Below are 20,986 nucleotides of genomic sequence, written 5' to 3'. Positions count from 1 at the left end.
GTTCAGTTTGTACTGTTCTCAGCCATTGGCAGAGCATCAATCAAGGCCAGCCAAGGTTCTAGAAAGGATTGCGTATCTGGCATGTTTTCAACCAATCAGCTTCAAGCAAGCTCAGTCGGTCTTCATGCACTGGCTCAGTGACTAAGGCTCCCTGTCAAAAAAGCTTACACCTGTTGGGGCATATCTTGTCCCGAAATAATAATTGCCATCTGTCGTGTTTGCATTCCCTTTCTTGAAAACTCTGCACTCGCTACTTTCCCGTCAAGAATGGAATGCCATGCCGATAATGCACATGCCGTTCATGACCTGGAAGTTCTGGGTGCGCCGCAATAAAGAAAGGAAAAACGTGCAAGGTAGTAGATGATGGTTATTGTTCAAGTGCAAGATAAGCCCAAAGAGGTGCATACTTTTTTGGGGGGGAGACGATTGCAAGTTGAGTTCGTGGCTATGACAGCAGCCCCTCGATGCCAGTGGGTTGCAAGAACGCCTGTGTACTGAGATGTTGGTGCACTGCAAAATATGCAGGATCAAAATTAACCCTTTCGCTGTCAGACCTTTCTGGCCGTGACGCACCCCCAGTGTCGGCTTGATTTCAGGGAACGAGCATAACAGGGAATGAACATAGCAATTTATTTTTGATTATGATTGGTATACAAATAACGTAGTCAATGCTATATGCACATTTCAGTGTTCTGCAGCTGCTGTTAGTAAACATCATCATCATCATGAGCCTGACTATAAAATCCGCTCAACATCCGAATCTGACAATGCGGAACCCTTTTCCTCGCATGCGACTCTGTCCGAATCCGAGCTCGGCTCGTATTCTAAATCGGAATTGAGCCACCGCACCAAGGAGCAGACGAAGGTCCCGCGCGCTCAGCCATCCGAAAGTAACCGCGCGCTGGGAGGATGCGCTTTCAGTCGCCCGCACAACGGAGAGAAATGAGACGTTGCGTGATCAAGAAGACAGAGGGAGATGGAAAAAGGCTAAACAAAGTTCGAAGGGCTTTACGTTTACTGCGGCAAGTCGGAAGCGAGGGTTCGGCGAGAGAGCGAAAGCAGCAATCGAGTCACTCTTTTCAGAGAGGCAACAGCACGTGCGCCTGAACTTGATGCGGCGTAGCAGACACACCAACAGAAGAAAAATAAAAACCTTCAAACCAGCAGAGATGGCAGAACAACCCTTGAACCCATAACAACACGCGCGCAACGCATGATTCAGCGAACGCGGAGCCACCGCGCCACTCAGCAAAGAGAAAGTGGGGAGTGGCAGTCGCACCGTACTCTTCAATACATGGTTTAACACAGGTCGGGGAGAATATACGAACTTGTAGAAAGAGTCAACAGATGGCGTGGCCAATTCAGGAGCACCAGCTTTGCGCTCAGGCGCAAAATTTTGAACACACGATAGAGAACGTACTGGTACGTCAGTGACACCGTGGGGGGGGAAGCGCGATGACGTACCGGTACGTCCGTGACAGCGAAAGGGTTAATGCAGCTGTCCCAGCTATGGCTCCTCCCACTAGTGTTGCTTTAGGATGTAAAATCATCGTTAATCAATATGCAGCAGATAGTGTGTGATGATGCTAACTTTGCTACCCTCTTTGAAGACTTATCCGTAGATTGTCCTTGATGGAAAAAGAAGAGGTCTGTAGGGATGTCACGGTGGCAGTGGCATTGTTCCTGAGTGCAAGGTTGTGGGTTTGATCCCCTACCATGGTGGCTACATTCCGATGCAGGCAGCATGCTTTTACAAATAGTTGTCTGCCACACTTCGAGTTCTTATTGCGTTGGGTTGTTTGACCCTATGAAACCACTTGTTGTTGCTGTCCTCAACCGTGCATGTGCCCATGTGCGTTGTTACAGGTACGCAGTGTGGAATGTGCTGTTCGTGCTGGTGCGGCTGGCGTCCATCACGCTGTCTGTGCTCACTTTCTGGTACGGCCTGGCCCAGCAAGAGAATGCTGCCCTGCCCATTGGCCTGGTTACGGGCAACTTCAACACCAAGCTCATCAGGTGATCACAATGTCCCCCCCCTCCCCCCCTTTTTGCAATGAACCAATGTTTTGGGTGTTCCAACTTGACTCTCCCCATGGTGCGTTCATGGTGTTAGCGCATTAATTTCTCAGTTTTACTGACCTTCATTGGATCTACTCAAAGCTCTTGCTTTTGTGTGCAAGCACGAGAATAATGTAAAAAACCGCACATGTTGAGTTAGGCAAACGTTAGAGTGTCACTTTAGCAGGTCATACACACAGCCAACCGCATGTTACAGTGAACGCTCACATGCCGGGAGTCCGCAATAGAGAGCAAGCATTTGATGGCATACAACACTGCATTTATGCCCAAGGTTGTCACTTATGCCAAGGAGCACGGCAAGTGAACAGCATGCACATACAACAAGTTCTTATGTTGGTGGATGAAGCAGTGCAGAAAGAGGAGCTCACCACTACAAACAAATCGAAGAAGGCATTGTGTGGGAAAGCGTGCATGTTTGCAGAACTCGTAGGCAGAAAATTGGACCAAGCGGCCCGGTTGCATGTAAGGGCTGCACCTCGTCAAAAATTACGAAAGAAGTAAGTTCGACCCTTGCATGGGTCAGTATGGTATGTTCTTTTTCTCGGATCCCCCAACTGCACCCTCGCTCTATAATCGTGACTGTCTTATAATTCAATAAATGTGGTAATAATAAAATGATGTAGAATAACAAGCTGCACCTGGCAGTGGAACATGTTAGAGTAAAACCTCGTTAAACCGTACCCGCTTAAACAGTAGTTTTGTTTTAAAAGTAGTAAAGTCAGATCCCTGACTCAACGGCCATTGAACATAATGTGTTTTGTATCTGCATAAACCGTACCAGCTAGATTAACACACAGTGTTTCCACTTTTCGGCGCGCAAACACAGCGGTGCGTCTTCATCAAGCTGCCTGGCCTCGGCAGAACAAGCCTCAGAGATAAAAACGACCTCTAAGCGCCCTGCGCATTAGTGCATGAAGCCACATCAACATCACTTTGGCGCCATGCCAGAGAGCGTTGTGGCGGTTGTGGCATTATGCTTACAAGGATTCGCGTCATGCCGAAGCTTGAATAAAAAAGGCGCCGGGTGCTCAGCAAAGAAGAAAAATTAGACATCGTTCGTGATATAGAATGTGACACAATGAAGTCAGCGCTGGCATGTGACAGGGATCTACTGTGGACTACGGTGTGTGGCATTTGCAACCGCCAAATGATGTCGGCTACGAGGTTCGTCTTTTCGCCATCGTTGACGCTGTTGTTTGCTGAAGTGTCAACTAGTGACAGTGATGAGGACTACCCGGAAAGCAACAGCATGGGCAATTCAGACCCGACAGTGGCAGAAGCTGTGCGTTACGTCAGCCTCATGAATGGAGTCATCAAGAGGATAACAGCACCCCGCACTGAAAAAGGCGCCCCGCGAACTTTGCAGCGCTACCGCCGGCGTGCATGGAGAACATGCAACGCCAACAAGGAATCTGCCATGCGAGTGTTTGCCGAGAAGAAGGAGCTGGCTGAAAAGCTGGCTCACAGCTTCAGTAAAAGTTTGAGGCCGCTGTCGTTGCTGCTAGGCCGCCACGGCATCAAACGAAAATAACACTTTTGCCGCGCGAAGTGAATAAATACTGCATATTTTTTCCCCTTTCATCGCACTCTCTCAGAGTTCCGTTTTTGACAGGTAAGTGGGCGATCTCATGCTATTTCAGTTAAGCAGTACTACTGTTTAGTACGTACTTTTTCCGAGCTATGGCTAACTACGGTTCAACGAGGTTTCACTGTAATCAATGAACAGAAGAGATGGAGAGAAGTATGCCCAAGGGGGATTGAAAATTTATTTGAATAAAAAAGAGTTCGAACTGAGAAGAGCCCCTTTATATATAATGCCCCATCAGTTGTGCAGTACAGCGCACAATACCAAAACCGTCACCGGGCCCACGTTGAAAAAGTCTCATCTTTCTTTCATTGGCACGCTATGACATGTGCCCAAAGGAGCCTAGGTCCTGTATAAAGTCCCAAGTGCGATAAGATTGCACCTTGCTTGCAGTTTGCTGTGGGTGCGAAGTTGAGCCAAGAACGCTGGTGGCTTGATGTGCTGTCCTCCCACATGCCTAGTTGGAAATTGCGGGATCAAATGTGCGGCATCATGATCAAGCGCATGCTAGGGGGGCTCCTTCCTTTTAAGCCTGATGGGAAAAGAGGGTTTGGTCTCGGATCATTAGCTGTCTTTCCTCGTCATTTTTGTATAATGTGGCATTACGGTAGCTGACGGTGCATCAGACCTTCGCCTTTGGCTTGGGTTTGTCCAAAAAACAGTCCTTGGGATTGGGAAACTTTGTTCGAAATATTGTTATGCCGTTTTTGGAATTTCAGTTCACGGGAGTTTCTCTCTATTTAAATACAGTAAAACCTTGTTAATTCGAAGTCATCGGGACCGAAAAAAATCTTGGAATTAAGCGGGTTTTTGAATTATCCGAAAACACAAAAAAATGCAACCCAGGCAAAAAATTTCGCTGCAGGAATGCGCTACCCTTATTCGGCGATCTTTGGATTACTCAGAGATGGTGATTTTCTGTATTCTGTAGTTCGAGGCTGCAAGGGTCATGTTTTCTAGTTGGCCAACTACGTGCAGCATTTGAGAATTTCCACCATGGCACTCAACAAAACTGTGGATAACGTTCAGCGATCCGATAACTTCACCGAGAGCGGGTGCTCGGGAGGGCGCGTTAGCGTCGTCGTTGTCGCTGTCATCGCACATAGTCGCATAACGGTTGCTTCACTCTGCAAGTCTGAGTAGCACGTTTGTTGATCATTTTCAAAGTGCAGATACTCGGCGAAGCCGACTGCACTGGATTCGCTATTCTCTGCACAGAGTGCATTGATGTGGTCGCAATTCCTGGCTCCTTCTTCATCAAGTGCACATGAATAGTCAGCATCAGCATCGACGGTGCCTTCCTTTGCGGAAGCCAGCGTGTTCAAAACACTGCATGATCAAAGTGGGTTCCTTGCCGTTGTAGCAAAGGAGCGTGCGCTTGAGCAGGTGGTGGCGGTAAATCTTCCCCGTGTGGTGAATGACTCCTTGCTCCATTGGCTGCGAGATTGACGTGGTGTTCGGAGGAAGAAATACCATCCTGATAGCTTTCAGGTGTGGGATGTCACCATGTGCCGGGCAATTATCAACAACGAAGAGTATATTCCTGCCTGTGGCCGCGAATTTGCGGTCAAGCTGCCAAACGTAATCTTCAAATATTGCACCTGTGACCCAGGCTTTCTTGTTGTGCCGGTAGATAAGCTTGTCCCTTGGTGGCAGCCGTGCATTTTTAAAGCAGCGAGGCTTCCCACTCTTTCCAACTGCGAGTAGCGGCAGCTTGTGTGTACCGCACATGTTCGCACCGAACAGAACGATAATTCTTTCCTTGCCCTGCTTTCGACCCTTGACCGCGATGTCCTTTGCTGCAAACGTTTTTGTGGGCAGCATCTTGTAAAAAAGGGCGTCCTCATCAAGGTTGTACTCATCGTCTGCACCGCACTCGCTAAGCAATGGAGCCAACATGTGTTTCTCCCAGTCGTCGATGATGCCCTCGTTTGCGCTGATGCTCTCGCCACAGACGGCTACGAAGGTCAAATTATCACGCTCTTAAAACGGCTGAACCATCCATTGCTACGCTTGAAATCTTCATGCCCAAGTTGTAGAGCTAAGTCGTTGGCCTTCTCCCACAGTATCGTTCCATTGACGGGAAGGTGGGCTGCGTTTGCTTTCTGCAGCCAGCGAAGTAAATCTGATTCCACATCTTGGTACGTGGGAGCCTGTACTCGTGACCGCTTCGAAGAATATGTCTTGCTATAGGCCTCCAGTACGTTCAACTTGTTCTTCAATATTGTGGACAATGTCGAAAGGGGCACGCTGTGCCTTTCAGTCAACTCTGTCTTGGAACACGTGTTCTTCTTGGATCAAGCAGAACTTCTGCTGCAGTGTTAAAGTCTTATACGTTGGCATCTTCGCTCACTGGCACTTCTGCACAGTTCAGAAAAAAGAACACCACGCTAGCTGCAACACCCCTAACCACAACATACAAAGAAACGGCGCAGACCGGCATTGCACGCACACACGTCACCGCAGGCGCGGAGAGAATGGGCAAATGGCCGCCAGTGGCAGTGGAACGGAACATGCGCTGACGCTGCGACCGCTGCGACTGTGAAGAGCGGGCAGAGTGAGGGACGACAGCACGTGACAACAACCGGTAGTATGCCCGATGCGTTGCAGTGAAGCACGTCTTCTCCTCTGCAGGCACACGTTTCGGTGGTGCGTGGGGCGCACTGTGGACTGATTTTTGTGCTAGCAGTACTATGGGTCGGGCGCTTCATCTATAAATAATCACAATTGCTATGTGGCGTCGCCTCGCCGCTCCGCATGGTTGTCATTTCGTTGGGTTTGCAGTGAAATGGGCATTGGGAATTGCCACATAGCACCCCAAATCTTCCAATTAACCGGGTTGGCTTAGGCCGCTGGTTCGAATTATCTGGTGAAATTTACATAGGAAAATACGGGACCGCCGAAAACCTTCTAATTATCTGGGATTTCGAATTAATCGAGTTCCGAATTAACGAGGTTTTACTGTGTAGAGGACTTTGCCTCAACCAACAGAGCAGTTTGAATTAATAGACTTCGAATTATTGGGATTTCACTGTAAAAGCGATGCGTGCATATTTCTGGCATGAAGTGAGCGCTACAAAACAGCTAAATAAACCAAGAAAGAAAAAATAAACAGAAGCACAAGATATTTGGAAACATATTTTTGCGGTACAATTTTAGCGAACGCTTTTGCTCGGTAGAGGCAGCAAGTGCCTGTCCTCTGTAAATTGTGCTCCTATCAATGTGATGTGCTTATGAAACACGGTCGAAACCCCAATGTCACTATCGTATGCATTGTTTCAGGGTGAACTGCACGGTGGCCGTGTGCCTTCTTCAGGCATGGATGATGTGGAACTTTGTGAACTTCCACCTGCAACTGCGGAGGGAACGTGCCGAGGCCCAGCAGACCTCAGGCCCAGCTGCCAAGAAGAAGGCCGTCGGCCGCAAGGACCGCAAGGCTGCCAAGAAGGATGAATGTGAGCTCTTGCCTTCATTGTTGACTGCATTGTCTCATGGTTGCGAGTACTAGTGCAAACTTGACACGGAGATAAAGTGCTAGACTTCAAACTGTTGTTAATGCAAAAAGTGCTTACATGTATACCCTTCAGTGACAAATTATAGCAACGTAGTATTTGCTTATTTCAACACACTGCAGCCCGAAAGGGCTATCGTGGGGAGTGTGGATACAAAGATTGCGAAGACAGAAACAAAGTGCGATGCAAAACCAGTGGTTAACAATATACAGTCGAACGTGCAAAAAAACACCTATCAGTTCAATATAGAGCGTAATTCGATATAAGCCTGCTAAAGAATTGGGTGTCATAAAAGCACATATCATTTATAAAATCACCTTATTGATGAAACTAGCTTAGTTTTCCATGAAATACTCCTGTATTTCCTTCTGCTTGGGCAATTTCGCTGCCTGTGACACACGCACTTCTCCACATTGTCTAAGGTGTTGGAGCAGCTGAGGCCGCAACCTTCTGCATTCGCGGAGAAGCACCGGACTAGTGCGAGTGCACCAATCACCTCGGAGGATGTGGGCAAAGGACCGTCGTTGCTTTCCTCATTGTGCCTACTTTCACTTGTGCTCGGTACGATGTCGGCAATGTAGTCTTCCCTTTCTGGCTCTCCCATGGTCGCGACACCATGCATCATCTGCACTCACAAACCCTTCGACTTTCGATTCGTCAACAGCTTCCAGAAATTCTGACAGCTCGCTCCAAACTTTAGCAACACCGGCAACGGCTTCGTCGCATTCATCAGAATTTTCAGTAATCATTGACCACGCGAAGCCAGCACGTCTGAAGCACTTTCGGATGACCCACTTGTACATGGCCATGCGTACGCGTCGGGCGCCACAGGCACCAGGTCGCAAGTTTCTCCGGTTTAGCCCTAATCTTCCCCTTATTCATCAAGATCATACTGAGAGTGCTCCTCGGAATCTTGCACGCTGCAGGGACATCCGACTTCTCACCACGTTCGACCTGATTTACGATTTCTGGCTTCACGGCGAAAGGCAAATTCTGCCGCTTCATCACGACAACACTGCGGGAGAAGGTCCACAAGGCAGTAACACAATGAACCAGAAAATCAGCGAGACAGCTCGCACTTTCGCCGTGTTGCACGACAAGGGCACAAGAGCCTCTGATTGGCTGTCTGAGCAAGTGCTGCGGGCGGGCCAGGATAACTTTTTGCAGGGGGGTGTCGACAGCCCGCTCGACGCAGCATGGTGACGGTAGGGAGAGTGGTTTGATGGAGCCGTGCCGCCGGGTTTCCCCGCCACCGCGAGGGAAAGCCAACTTCAGAGGGCACTATTCCACCGCTTGACGTTCGATATATCGGGAGTCGCTGCTATTTTTGTTCGATGTAAGCATAATTTTTGCTATATATATACTCATTGTAACTGTACCATATCTACATTAGAACCTCATTGATACGTTCTAGCTATGTACATTTTTCCGGCGCCAGCGTTCGCAATCGAGAACACAAAAAATGACCCAATAGGGTTACGCTCAATTTTTACTGGTTCACACAATCCTGGCAACGTTCAGTACGTCGCCAAACTGTGATCGTATGATACATTTCCTGACTGCTATATTCCATGTGAACAAGAAAATGCGCAGGGCGCATGCAATCAAGAGCAGTTTAAGGTTGCCCACCATGGCAGCTTCACCGCAATACTCACCTGCCCGTCTCATGCGAAAACGCCAGCGCGCACTCAGTTTCTCATTTCGGTACCAACAAATCTGCTCTGTGGTTGTCGTACATGGCATTCACAGATATTATTGCCTATCCTATTGCGATAAGCATCTTCGCCTGTCTGTTTCACAGTGTGAGGTGCCATAAGAAGCGTAGCACAAGCATAGGCGATAACCGAAACATGCCGCCATTCTCTGTTGCACACTGCCCGGGCGCTATATCCCATGCGAACAAGAAAAGACACGAGGCATGCGCAATCGAGAACAGTATATAGCCGCCTGTCTCTTGTGAAAATGACGATGCGCACAGTTTCTCATTCCAGTAACAGCAAATCTCTGCCCAGGTCGTCGCACACCGCATTCACAGCTATCGCCACCAAAGCTATTGCGATAAGCATCTTCACATATCTGTTTTACAGTGTGTAGGGCCATTGGTAGCGTACTGCATGCTTTTAGTCGGCGATAATCCAAATGCACCACCGTTCGCCGCTGCAGGCGGCATGATGTGGGCATCACATTGTGCTTCGGCGGCATTCGATGTCGCCCACCAGCTGGATTCTGTTTCGATTTCCCGTCACCCTCTTAAAACACCACGCCGTAAGAAAAGGACAAAATGCGTCTTGAGCCGTTGGAGCACCACCAGCTCAACGTGTGTCGCCGTCTTGTGTCGCAACGATCAACGCGATGCTTCGCATTCCATAGATGTCAACAATAGTTGAGTCTGTCAAATTTTTTTAGTTACTTCAGACCATATGTTTTCCTGGTTAGTACATATTTTCTCGTGTTTTTTTTCCAAAACGTGTAAACGAGGTTCTACTGTATTCAACTTATGATAGGGTCTGGTGAATGTCAGTCTAGTGGGTGCAGTGTAGTTGATGAGTAGAGGAAATCGTGGACAGGTAATCAGAGCATTAAAATAAAAATTGCCCAGTGCTGTTGATAAATGTGTCCACATTAGTTCTATGCCGAGGCAATGTGGACTCTGCTGAGAGAAAGTCAAGGTGTTAGGGTGGTGCTTTGCATATAGTCTAGTGAGAATTGAAGTAATTGAGTCTCAATTTACTGTGGGGTGTGTCGTGTCGAATATTTTCATACAAGTGGTTGCATGCAGCAATAGTCTGCACGCTGAAGGGAAATCGGGTCATGCACAGTGTACGAGGGTTTCAATTTACCTGTCGTTTAGTTCTTCTCTTGTCTCCACAACAGAAAAGGCAAAAGCGAGTGGCATACATAAAAGTGTACATGGTGGCTGAAGGGGATATCGTCATGTTTGTGTTGGGCCGACCGAGCCTTGTGTCAGTAAGTGTCTGTGACGAGAAGGTGAAAAAAAAATGCATATTCGCATCTAGCAATGCACTGCTGTGATTGCGAGCATCGAGGAAGCCATGAACAAGTAATGGAGTGTTTAATTACCAGGCTGCATCGTCCCATGCAAAGACTGGAGCCATTCTCTTCATCCTCTTCTGCTTTTCATGACCCTGGTATCCACTTTACACTAACATCTTTCCAAATCAGAAGGGAGAGGGAGGATGGTTGGCAGTGACTGGAAATGGCATGAATGGTAGAGCAGCAAGTTTGCACAAATATTGATGTTTCCCCACATGAGTTTCAAGGTGGTTCATTCGATGCCAGAAAGGCTAACAGTGCATCCACCTACATCTGACGATGTCGTAAAAATCTAGTGCAAAAGACGTAGTGTTGGAGGTTGGAGACGTGCCTAGAAAGACTTGATGATTTTCCGTCTCTCCAGGCTCTTTTAGGCTTTCTAGGCAGTCCGTGACCAGGCCTAGGCACTGCACAACCTGGTAACGTCTATGAAATTTAGGGAATAGCCTTGTAGCTAGACTAGCGGAGTGAACTGTTTGCAGACCAAGTCTTTTGGTTGGTAGCAAGGTCTCAATGTACCTTCACTGCCTCGTATTGGCTGGTTCCGGGTACGGACTTTTATAAGCATTGCCGGGTTTCGAGCCTGCAGCATGCGATCATTTCTGGAGTGTCCATGGCATGGTTCTCCGACAGCTTGAGAGGAGAATGAAAGGATAGAAACGGTGCACGCCTGTGGACAAGTGAGAAAGGTTTGACATTGTTTATAGTGAAAATGGTATCAGCTACAAAGCAGTTCCAGTTAGTGTGCAACCACTTGACATATGACACCCCAATATCCATGTGCATACGGTTGACCTGCTTGAAGGGCCCACTGCTCCGCGAGTGGTTCACCTATCTGTAGTTGTGTGCTAGATGGCGAAAGAGACCACAGCGCATGCGAACTTGTTCGATGCGAAGGAGCTACCACAGTCTCTTACCACCCAGCGAAGGTGTTCCATGATGTAGCGCCAGCTGATGCTTCAGAAATGCAAGAACATTCATAATATTAAGATGCCGCATAGTGTTTTCTATATTTCCTTTTTTGTAGGCCATGTCTAGCCATTTATGTGAAGATCGCACTTGTGTCATGTGCGCGTCCTCCCCATCGTTGTTTTTTTTTTGCTCAGTAGCACATTTCACTTCAATCTCCTAAAATTCAAATGATGCTAAGGCATTTCTTTAATTTAATTAATTAATTGCATCCTTTACAAAAATTATTTGAGGAATGCGCTTCCCTGTGTATAGTAATAGGCCACAATATGGAAATACAAATTGGTGTGGGTCAAGTCAAGCAAATAATAAGCAAATCACCGTGCCTTTATTCACTGAAGAAATCTGTGATGTTCATTTCTATTTTGTGAAAAGTCGGTGCAGAAGGCGACATTCTTTTTATCTAGGGAGTGATAAGCACTCACAGTGGACACTGCCTTAGATCTTCCTTTGCAGCATGGTAACAGTGCAATAGCTATCTTCATCCGACTTGTCAGACTTTTCAGCACGTACTTCCCAAATATTTTTTTTTCCAGTGACCTGGTTGACAACAGATTGTCTGTAGTAGTGTATCCAGCAGGTTTGATGCACTTACCTTGCACTGAATCACAAAAGACAAAAAAAAAGGAAGAAAAAAAAAAGACGCGCTGCAATCGTTACAGATAAATCAATGCTTGCCGTCGATGTGATCAGGGATGGTGACACTGCAGTTAAAGATGCACCCGGCCAATGCGGTGTTGTCGCAGGATAAGTAACCAGCTTGTGCTCAGCAGCAATTGTTACGTGGAAATAGAAACTATGTACGCGGTATATTAATGAGTATCACAAACACTGGTCAACATGGAAGCTAGTCCACATACACACGAAGCATGTCGTCGTCTTCATCCAGTCTTCATAAGTGTCATGTAACACAGTCCCCCCCCCCAGTGGCAGAGGTGCCATATATCTGCAGCAGAGGAAAGGTAGTAAACCTTGAGCCACGAAATGAGGCCGACATCACAGGACAGTGGGTCAAAAGACGTAGCAGACCTTGGGTTCGATTTCATGTGTGACGTCAGTAACTTATCGTAGCCCGTGTATCAAGAGAGTAGCTTTTCAGAAAGCCCCATGTGATGGCATGAGGACCAATATAAAAGCCGAGAAATGTCCCTGCCATTGCCGGTCGATTCCTGCTGACGATTATAATGCCATGTAGCTTCGATTTGTTTGGACACTGGTGGTCGCTTTGCTTCCTTGCAGCACTTGGCGCTTAAGAGCCTTGTAACCCAAATTGGTTAGTGTGCGGCCAAATATGTCCAAATTAACTACACTTTGATGCCATTAAATAATGCACATTCTTGCCAGGACTACAGTGTAAGTCAAATTTGTCAGAGTTAACGAAGGTTGAATTAAGATTTTACTGTAGCAGTGGTTGAGGCTGTCTTTTCTTTATGGAAGCATGGAATGATAAGCAATACTTGCTGCTGTTGAGGCTGGGCTTGTTGCTTGCAACCAGCAGTGCGAATCAAGACAAGGCATGTGGAAAGATTATGAACGACTGAGGCACGTGCAGGTTATGCAGTAAGGCAAGGGCAAGTTTATGTTTAGTGTGTGAATGCATGCATGCTTTGTTTCTTCTTTGCCTAACTAGGTCACATTTTAGTGGTGTTTGCATATGCACAGACAGTTCCGGCAACTTTTGCTTTTGCACATTCGCTTGCCACAATCTCTGTGCGAGGGAAGGAACAATGCAGGTTTTCATTTCTTTATTTCATCTTTCTTTTAGAATTGTATAGATTGCATGAGTATGCACATCGAGCCCGTAATAGTCATTGGCACATTTTTGGCTCAAATGCATAAACACAACGTCTGAACTAGGCAGTGCAATAAGTATGTTTTCTTTTACTGCAACCATCCCAACTGTCAGTATGTCTAATGCTGCTGCTCAACTTACACAGCAGGTTTGGGCAAATTGGCTGCTACTGTTACATGTCAATTGCAATATCTTTCTTTGGTTTCGTTACAGAACAATTGTCCAAATTGTCTAGAATTCTCGAAACGCAGTTGATGTTACGGAGGTAAGCTACATGGTTTTTCGTCTGCACAGCAAAACTCTGGTCTCGTCTCGTCTCTCTCTCGTGTCTGGCACTTTTCTTTGTACTAGTGCACCCTAATTCATCGTCTGCTCTGCTGCTACTAACTCTGACCGGATGGCCAGTTTCACGGGGCAGGCTTGCAGTGGCAGCCTACTGGGCACACTTGTACCATAGACTGCGATGCATGTGGCTCTGGTTATTGTGGATGAATGCATCTGGTTGTGGGATGACTGGCGTCATTATTAAACTTATTAGCTCCTCCGCTAGCAACTTTGTGTTCAGGCTTTGCACGACTACTGCACTTTGTGCTCTTCAGCACCTAGCTATATGCAAAAATAAAGCCAGAAGGTCAATTAGTTTGATATGTTTATTTATTTATTTGAATACCTTCACGGTCCATAGGGCATTACAGAGGGGAGTGGTAACAATAAATACTAAAAAAGAAACACAATGCAAATATCGGGTAACATATTCAAGCGCATTTTTGAAGTCTCTGGGAAGCACCAGTGACTTTTCTGACAGTGTTTGTTACAGTGTGATGCGCTTCTAGTTTGTGGCTCATTACAACATTGAGTAACTGACTACTCAACGAAACCTCATCAACCCAGACATAGAGGGGAGCGAGAAGGCTGTGGAAATGTGACGTCCCCTTTTTTTGTATGGTTCTCATAGGCAGTCGTTGCGATTTAGTGAATTTTGCATCATACTTCTCAATGCATTGTGGCTTCAGTGCCATATGAATATTGGCCACCTATGCAAGAACTAAAAGAAGGAAAGAGGTAATATGAACGTCATAGAATGCCATTTATTCACCAGTTCAAAGCTGACATGCTTGTATCTTTTGGCAGACGATATCGGTACTGTGTCCTCTGACCTCTGAAGCTCCTGGGCCACCTTCTTTGTGTGGCATAATCATTCCTGCACGGACTTTGTGCAGCAGGCCTGCTTGCCCTGTCTGTTTTTTTCTCCCTTTGTGTTCATTCTGCTCAGATAAGCATGCAGTTGTAAACAAAATTTTAGTGGACGTCAGTGAACCACAGGTGGTCATATTTAATCCAGAGCTTTCAACCTATGTCTTGCTTTGGAATACCTGGCTGTCAATAAGGCCGTTAACTTTGAAGGAGTGGTTCAATGTCTTAATGAGTATTCTTGCTGATGTTCATTGTTGAAGCTGAACCATTTGGAAACTTTTTCATCATCACTTTTATAGGACAGGTAGTTCACATCTTAATAGGGCAACATATATTTTGGCATAAGCGCCTGTACAGTCTGCGTAGGTATATGTAGATGTACTTCAAGGTAACAATTTAAAGTGCTTGGAAGTCCTTGAATATTTAACAGTCATTGCTTGAAAACAACTCTTTCTGAGGGTGGGTGCAGGAGGGGGGACATTTAAAGTGTACAACTGATCGTTCATCGTTTGGCATCACAGAAGATGAGTGCTAGTGAACATTGCTAGTGCTGACTATGTCCAATGTGATAGTGTTTACTGCACATGACAGGTGCTGTTAAACTGGATCAGCCCGATCTGTGGACTGCATGCCCACGCTTGTCACTGCATACGTCCCATTTTCTGTGGTGACTTCTTTGAGGCAGTACTTGCAAGTGTGTTCAATGCAGTGGCCTTGTGCGAACTCGTGAAGTGCACTGTAGTTTTGCTTCCAACGGTGTTTGGTTAATTCTGAGTCAGCCCTGTTTGAAAAAATTCTTGAGGTTCTGGTGTGGTATGGAAGGCCAGTATTATTTTCAACATGCAACTAGCACTCAAGAGACCACTATCTTGTGTGCAAGGCTTGAGTGTATTGGATGCGGGGAAGCCCAGAATCGTGAAGCCTGTTGTGACATTTGCAAGCGGTGCATGGTGGACATGCTGCACACTTGAAGAATAAGGAAGTTTCATTGCTAGCTAGGATGCCTGGGCTGTAAGAGTTGAGGTGGCTAATGACACGAGGTAAATTGCTTTCGCTAGAATAGCAGCTTGTGCTTGTTGGTTTTCTATCCTGGTGTTAACAGCGCAATAGGTAGATGGGGACACGAGACGAGAAGACGAAACCACGAACTCTGACTTTCAATAACGTTTTGTTGTGTTGTGGAAACGTGTTGAAACGTTGAAAGTCAGCACTCGTGGTGTCAGCTTCTTGTCTCGTGTCCCCGTCTACGTTTTGCACTGTTAACACCAGGAGGTAAATGACATCCAAGAGCACGAGGAAGACACCAGCGAGGAAAGGCACTGAGCTGACCCTCAGCATTAGCTTGGAACACTTGGCATACTGTAATGTTTACAATGTAGCAGTTTTCTCTTCACACAGCTCGTTTAGAAAGGCGTGTGGAGAAGAATCTTGCACCCAGAAAAGGTGGCTGTTGGTCTGTATGTGTTTGAGAGGTGACTTTTGCTCAGGGCATGACTGTCAATGCCACAATATTTGTACTTGCAAAGTGCCTCCAGCTGCCTAACGTCCCAGTCAGGTGGGCACATTTAGTGACTTCTGAGTGAGTGTCACTCTGGCAGCGTGCTGCTTCATGGGAAAAGAAAGTGTAATTTTTAATTGATGGGAGTGTCAATGGGTAAATCAGCCGGCATGTTACATACTTGTTACCTTAGGTAATATTTGCTAAATAACAACATGAACAATCATCATGAGCCACAACACGACAGGCATTGCACTCAATGCCCAAGTGACACACTGTGCATTTTGAAGTGAAGTCCTGAAAGTGGTTAAGTTTCGACAGTGTTCATGGCATGTTGGCACAAATACACATGACATTTGAAATTAGGGGCGGGGGGTGGATTGGTTTCAGAATTAGCCCTGACAATGCATTGAAATTTTTTAGTTTTTGAAGCACTGCTATCGAGGCTACACACTTCAATGCGGCGAAGTAAGTTAAACTAACGCTCTTGCCAGCAATAGCATTCTGCAGCGAGTGTCACTGAACCTTTGTGTGTGGCAGCCTGCAAGTGGCGCTAACGGGGAAGTGGACTTGCTCAAAGTGACACTCCATTTGCCTGTCTGACGTGCATGTAACAAGCCTTCCTGTACTTGCGTGGCAGCTCAGCATATCGTCAGAGTGGTATGCTCGTTTTCTTCACTGAGTATATATTACGCAGATCAGACACATTGCGATGTGACATGTGTTTCATAGCTGAGGAAAAAAGATCAGTAATTTGGTGGGAGTCTTTTATGCCAGTCTCATTCGTGCTTGCATTATTTTGCAGCCACCAAGCGAGCTGCAGATGAGGACGTTAACGAGCTTCCCGAGGTGGACCAGAACGCTAAGAAGGAGCTTCGTTCTCGCCACCTTGCCAGTCCGAAAGCCAAGAGGAGCTAATCTCTGCCCCCTTAATTAATGTTCTTTTTTCTCTCTCTCTCTGTCCATCACTCTAAAGCTCTTTTATCTTTTGTTCTTTCATTTCATCCTGCCTTCTCACATCGGAATGTCTCCTCAATTGGACCTTTAGAACTTACTGCAAAAGCTGTCCCTTTCGGCTGTTCAGCACTTTCATGGTACCATGAAGACTTGCTGTTTGTGCATTCAATCCATTTCAAAAGCAAGGGACACGTATTCTGCCTCTGTGTGGGAAATTCCCAGTGAAGTGTACCACTGTGTGATCATGAAACACAAGTTGTAGCTAGAAAGTGCTCAGGCTTTCTGGCTTGTAGCATCCACATTATAAATCTGGGTTTGAAATTATATGAATGCCTCTTAATTGCAGCAATACTGTACTCTCAAATTTAAAAGGGCTGGACAATGGTGGCAGGAGCTGGACTAGTAATTCTTTCTCTGTCCTTAAAGTAACTCTTCCCAATGTCTGGTTATATAGAAGCCAGCCAATATGGAAGTTGGGGCATAGTCGTAAGCTGCAAAGGAAATGAAGCCACAAACAGAGCAGGCGAAGCTCTTGCAAATTAATCACCCGCATATGTGTTCTGCGTGAGCATAGGCAAGGCAGGTGTTTTGAGAGTGGTGAACAGTGAGGCTGGTTTCGAGCTTGACTGTTCTTGACACATTCTTACTTTAGTGTCTGATGCTTGCCCTGGTGTAACGCCTGCTCATCTGCTTGCTATGTGGAATGATTATATGTAATTGGTGGTCAACATAGAAAGGGTATGTGGGTCTGATGTAGTACAGCACCTCTGGAAGCCATCAAGCCAAGCACATTTGTGAGGAATATAGTGAGGGAGTATCTTGAACAAGGGTTACTGCCTTCGACCACTTTGCATTGCAGTGCCTTACAAAATTTGGCAAAAAAATACTGCGTACAAGCAAGATATTGCACTACTTGCATCTTAGCACAAAAACCCGCAGTGACAGACAACTGTCGCACACATCGCAAAGTGAACAAAGGCAGACAAAGGAAAGTGGTTGCACCAAAGTACCTCGTATTTCTACCATTATTGTCTTTAAATAAGCTCTTGAACAACTGAACTGGAAGAGTACTTCTTGTCGTTGAACTGAAAGAGGTGGCAGCGAAGAAGCACATGATTAAGGTTTTTGCGGTGCTTTCATATGTTGCCTTCTGCTTTGCAATTTTGTTGTTTGGTGTGCTCAGTACTGGCTTTGAGTGTGTTTGACGCTTCTGCACTTTGCCTCCCTGGTGAATGACTCAACGAAGAGGACGTACTCAGTTCCTTATTCACTCGAACACACTTCCAGCAGACGTGCCTTTCTGCTCACATGCAGTGGTCGCCCTTGAACTGTGCTTGAACAAGGAAGGTTCCATGGTATCTGCAAATTGAAGGGACTGCCCGTTTACTTCTGTCTGTTCAGTTCTTCTGTTCTTTTTTCTTTTTTACCGTTCCTTCCTTTCTTTTTTCATTTTGAGAGGACCATTTGCTGCATTGACTGAAGCGCTTAGTTCACTAATTTCTTGTGCAATATATCACCACCACCAACAGGACCACTGTGTCATTTCTGTTAAATACCGTTTACAATTTTCTTATTTTCTTTCTTTCTATTGACTGTATTCTTTCTCTCCTTCCTTTCCTACTCCATTTTTTTCTCCTCTTGCAAAGCCTGGTGATCTACTGTACTCCATTTCATATGTAGCAGGCAGTGTTATGAATGCTAGAGAGGCTTATATGTTTGACCTACCTAAAAGTAGTGCTCCAAATATGTAGGTGTATGTTGTGTCGAAAAATAGGCCTAAGTATTATGTGGAAGGCTTTCACAAATGTGAACCTATTTACCACCAGATGAGTGGAGCGATACGTTTACACGACGGGCGGCCACAGCGCACTGATGACATGAACGCCCAAAACATAGTATGTTGCATACTGGAAGCACGAACATGCACAAATAATATGCGGTTTGATGTAACCTCATGTTGACAAATTCTAATTCTAATATATCAAGTAATTATTCCATAGGAAGGGTCAGCAGACCAATAACAACTGCACCATAAAACTGTGCAGAGTGAGATTTCATTCACATGCACTGCATGCATAGCTTCAGCAGCATTGCCTGCTAAGTATGAAATGGGGAGTACGCTGCGCCACCCATTCACCTTGTAAACCTGTCTGCTCGAAGCATACATACCACCCACGTGCTCGTCTGAGTGAGATTTACAAAACAACCTTTGCTTTGTAATAAAATGCCTTCTTTTTTTTTCAGAAGTGTTTCTGGCTCTTTTGTCTTGCCTTCTGCTCACATGCTACGAGTCATTTGAGACACAAAAGTCGTAGTTGTTTCCAGAAGGCACCATGTGTAAAGTTCATTTTCCTGAAGTCTTTGGTGGTCACAGGTACTGCTAACGTTGGTACAGGTACTGCTTTGGCATTGATGGCTGTTTGAAAACCCAGAAAGAATGTAAGCTTTTCACTCATCATTATTGGCGCAGCCAGGTGGAGGTATTTGTGGGTTTGAACCCTCCCCTAAATTTTCTGACACCTCCCCCCTTTTCCCACTTTCCCACGGAACAGAAAGTTTCAGGAGGTGGGCTCTGAAACAGTTACATGGAACTTGTCCAGGAAGCTTGTACTAAGCCCCCTCCCCCCCTCCCTTATATTCTTTTTTCTTCTTTTTGGGCTGCCATGAAGGACACAAGGTAATCTAAGAATCCCCAGATTTTGGAATATTAGTTCATAGTACTGAGGCATTAACACGACACGGAAACTGAATAATGAGCATTATTAGGAAAACTTTGGTATTCTCAAGTTCATAGTCCTGAAATACTTTACATTGAAATCATAAGAAGTCAGCGGGGGTTTCTGAAAAGTTAAACTAAAAAGTTCATTAATGTGGTGTTTGAAGTAACGAGGTTTCACTGTATTCCACTAGATTTAGATTACTTTTGGTTATGTTAAAGGGAAAAATGTAGTGTTTCCCGAAGCTCAGAGCGCTGACAGCAATACAAGGTTTAGAAAATATTACTTGAAGAAAGGCTCGTAGTTTTATGGGGAGTGCAAGTTTTAGTAAACGTTCACCAACTGTGCAAACAAGCTTGGTGTCGCACATCCAAGGACACGCACAAACTGAGCTTGCTCAGTGACCATAGTCTCAAAGCTGGTATGATGGGGAGTGCACGGGCTCCTCCTAAAGTAAATGTGCCGTCTGCCACTCGCCTTTACCATGTCCCTGTTCTGCAACTCCAAAACTCTGCAAATCATGTGACCTCCGACACTGGGTGTACATCGAGGCATCAGCTTAACGGCTCACCTCCACGTCGTTCACCCTCACACCTACACCGAATTGTGTGAGCTCCAATGCTTGATGGTCGAATTGCGCGTGCAGCGTCGCACCTGGCTTGGCACAGCGGCAGCAACAGTGTGAACAAGCCTCGAGTGTTCATAGAGGCTTTGTCGCAATAAAGGAAAGATTACTGGTGATGGTGATGAGATCAGCAATCTATCTTATCATGGGTGTGTAATTGGTGAGATGCTTTATGTTACGATTAATATAAACAGCAGCACATACCCAGCTACCTAAGTTGGCGTGAAAGAGGTTCATTGAGTAATGGCACATACCGAGTGACTCAAGTTGGCGCGAGAAGAAAATGGCTAGATTCAGACATAGGTACATAGCGGAAAGTGCGTGAAATATCCTAGGAATGTTGGTCACATTAAAAAGGTGTTTAGAACAGCTCCAAGGGCAGTGATGCTGTGAGAATTGGCAGACTTGTTAAGGAGGATTCCCAACTGTCCAGGAAAACAACAAGAGAGAGATACAAGCTTTAATGGTATGCCGGAAATGCTAGCCAAGCTGCTTAAAGATGTTGGCCAAGCACAAGCTGCTTGGAAGAGCCAAAAACAGGTTGCGAAGAGGAAGCTGCGTATTGGGAGGTAAGTGAGAGAGAACAGAACAGGCAAAATTGAGGTCAGTACTAGAACCCAAAATTAACGTCGCAGTCATAAACGAATAAATTAGAACATCGATAAGCGACAACTAAGTGAGAGGACCTCGGGAGCTTCCCTATTGTGTTCTTTTTTTGATTGGAATCGCCCAAGCTGACTTCTCACCATTGGCATCATGTTCTGGATATATATATATATATATATATATATATATATATATATATATATATATATATATATATATATGTGTGTATGTATAGCCTTGTGAATTTCCTACATGCAAGAGACACTTTGTAGCTGCCAGGGCACTATTCCTTGTACCTAGCAATAGTTGTTTTGCATGCTGTGCTGCACGAATATGTTTCACACAAGTATAGTTTGAACATCATTCCAGGAGTCGTCATTGTTGCCCATCCAACCCGT

General features: G+C 45.8%; 1 protein-coding gene across 2 annotated transcripts in view; it reads left to right on the top strand.

Annotated features, from left to right (window-relative positions):
* The window catches only part of TRAM (translocating chain-associated membrane protein 1), a 42,282-nt gene extending 23,399 nt beyond the window's left edge, over positions 1-18,883 (top strand). Inside the window, exons 9-12 of one of the 2 annotated variants that reach the window (XR_011893974.1) lie at positions 1,867-2,016; positions 6,947-7,119; positions 13,205-13,256; positions 16,489-16,578. Coding sequence is in view for 1 of the 2 variants with exons in the window: in XM_055070625.2 (XP_054926600.1) it covers positions 1,867-2,016; positions 6,947-7,119; positions 16,489-16,601 (436 nt within the window). In the remaining variant the exon portion in view is untranslated. Of the gene's footprint in view, positions 1-1,866; positions 2,017-6,946; positions 7,120-13,204; positions 13,257-16,488 lie in introns of both variants that reach the window. The other variant, XM_055070625.2, reaches the window with a different exon arrangement.
* The last annotated feature ends 2,103 nt before the right edge of the window (positions 18,884-20,986 follow it).

Source organism: Dermacentor andersoni, chromosome 4, assembly GCF_023375885.2.
Source record: "Dermacentor andersoni chromosome 4, qqDerAnde1_hic_scaffold, whole genome shotgun sequence".
In the NCBI taxonomy this organism is placed as follows: Eukaryota; Metazoa; Arthropoda; class Arachnida; order Ixodida; family Ixodidae; genus Dermacentor; species Dermacentor andersoni.
The sequence above is the reverse complement of the archived record's forward strand: the minus strand, read 5'-3'. Positions and strand labels throughout refer to the sequence as shown.